The 1,985-nt window shown below is 37.8% G+C and overlaps 1 protein-coding gene across 1 annotated transcript in view; it reads right to left on the bottom strand.

Moving 5' to 3' along the window:
• Positions 1 to 1,661: 1,661 nt before the first annotated feature.
• The window catches only part of LOC105307636 (olfactory receptor 5AS1-like), a 3,138-nt gene continuing 2,814 nt past the window's right edge, over positions 1,662 to 1,985 (bottom strand). Inside the window, exon 2 of the mRNA XM_011383205.1 lies at positions 1,662 to 1,985. Within this exon, the coding sequence (XP_011381507.1) occupies positions 1,662 to 1,985 (324 nt within the window).

Genomic DNA, 1,985 nt, shown 5'->3' with positions numbered 1-1,985 from the left:
TGACATTGCTTTCTACAGGGAGAGTTTCACTTTCCTGAAACGGCATGAAGAAAAACACTGATTATGTTAATTCGATTATTAATTGGACTTCTGGGTTTCTTATGTTTTGCCCCTGTTTCAGGAGAATAGATTTCCCAAAAAGTTAATTAAGAGCTGAGACTCTCTCTCTAGCCCTTAAACACTGTAGGAAAAGCAGTCTTAATTCTTTGAAGTTTGGAATTTAGCCTTCGGCCCTACACCTCTTCATATTGCAGCGAATATCTAGAGGGGGCTGCTGGCCTTGCATGTAATGCAGGCTTCTACCTCTGAAAGGACATAACTCATCAAGCACCTAGAGGCTAAGAAAGATATCACTGTCTTTCCAACTCATTCTGAATCTCTAGAGTCAGTAATCATCTTCTAGTCCTGTGGAAAGAAAATTATAGCCCTTCTGTGCTTGACTGAAATCACGATTAAAATCTTTCAAGTGTATTGAGAAGAAAACCTACATTATATTTATTTCTGGCTCCTCTCTCTGGTAACACTGTGTGTCTTCTAAGCACAGCAAGAGTGCAAGAGATTTCAACCTGCCTCTGTGGCCCAAATCAGCTTCTTACACTCTCCACCCGGACCCCTTCCTACTTCCAGTAGGGAAAAACAGCTGTGTGTACACACTTCTATATAATCTAGTTCATCTTGTCTTTCTACATAACTGGTTACAGGTCCACTGTTTTCTCTTTCCATCAGAGCAGTCACAAGGCACAAGTTCAGAATCAGTTGCTCCTTGGTAGATCACAATCTTTAATTGTTGTATTGTTTGAGACACTGCTAAAAGTTCCTCTCTACTTCTCAGAAGTTCTCCACTTAAGTCTGTCCATCTATCTATAGTCTGTTTCTATTTATCTAACATCTACCAATCTATCTATCTATCTATCTATCTATCTATCTATCTATCTATCTATCTATCTACCTACCTACCTATCTATCTATCATCTATCATGTATTTATCTATCTATTATCTTCATCATCAATCTACCATCTATCATTTATCTACCATCAATTATCTGTCTCAAATCTATTATTTGGTCTCAGGCCTACTAAGGCTCAGATATGGCTGAAGCTCTCAAAAAAATGAAAACATGTCTGGTGCAGCCGGCAAAATATCTGCCCAAAGCTCCACTGATTCCTCTGAAAGCTAGTAGAGCCCTTCATGCATCAAGTCTGCATTTTCAAGGGTGCCTTGAATCACTGAGATAAAGTCAACTCACCTCTCCATGTCTACATTTCTCTGAGTTCTAAACCACTCTAGTTCTGTGTTTCTGAATAATCGCTCAGTTTTATAAACATATAAAGTCTATATCTTCCTTTTCTTCTTGTTACTTTTAAAAAATGCTGTTTTAGTAAAAAGCTACTCCCTCCACCAACAAGTAAGAATGTTCTATTATTTTATAAGTACTTTTACCTATGTCTTCTAACTTTTTATGTTAAAACATTTTAAACTAACAGAAGAGATTCAAAGATAATACAAATTTGCAAGAATAGTTAACTATCGTTTATATGTCAATTTGCATAAAAGTACCTCGATTATAGATCAACATGTGATCATATCTGTGATATGATTTTGAAGAAATTATCTATGTGCTGGTTAATATTATGTTAACAAAGCCATAGACGATATTGGGTCAAGTTGAGGTTCTCTTCCAGCATATAGATCTTTTTGCTGCATCTTTCACATCCTTATTCCTGAGGCTGTAAATCAGTGGGTTGAGCATGGGGATCACCAAAGTATAAAACACAGCAGAGACCTTCTCCTGTTCCAGGGAATACTGAGAGCTTGGCTGTATGTAACTAAAGGTCACAGACCCGTAGAATAAGGTCACAGCAGTCAAGTGGGAGGCACAAGTAGAAAAGGCTTTGCGCCTCCCCTCAGCTGAACGAATTCTCTGGATGGCAATGATGATGCGGATGTAAGAGACCATGATGATAATGAAAGTGAACATTGCAAT

This window comes from Pteropus vampyrus, unplaced genomic scaffold (genome assembly GCF_000151845.1).
Source record: "Pteropus vampyrus isolate Shadow unplaced genomic scaffold, Pvam_2.0 Scaffold506, whole genome shotgun sequence".
Classification (NCBI taxonomy): Eukaryota; Metazoa; Chordata; class Mammalia; order Chiroptera; family Pteropodidae; genus Pteropus; species Pteropus vampyrus.
The sequence above is the reverse complement of the archived record's forward strand: the minus strand, read 5'-3'. Positions and strand labels throughout refer to the sequence as shown.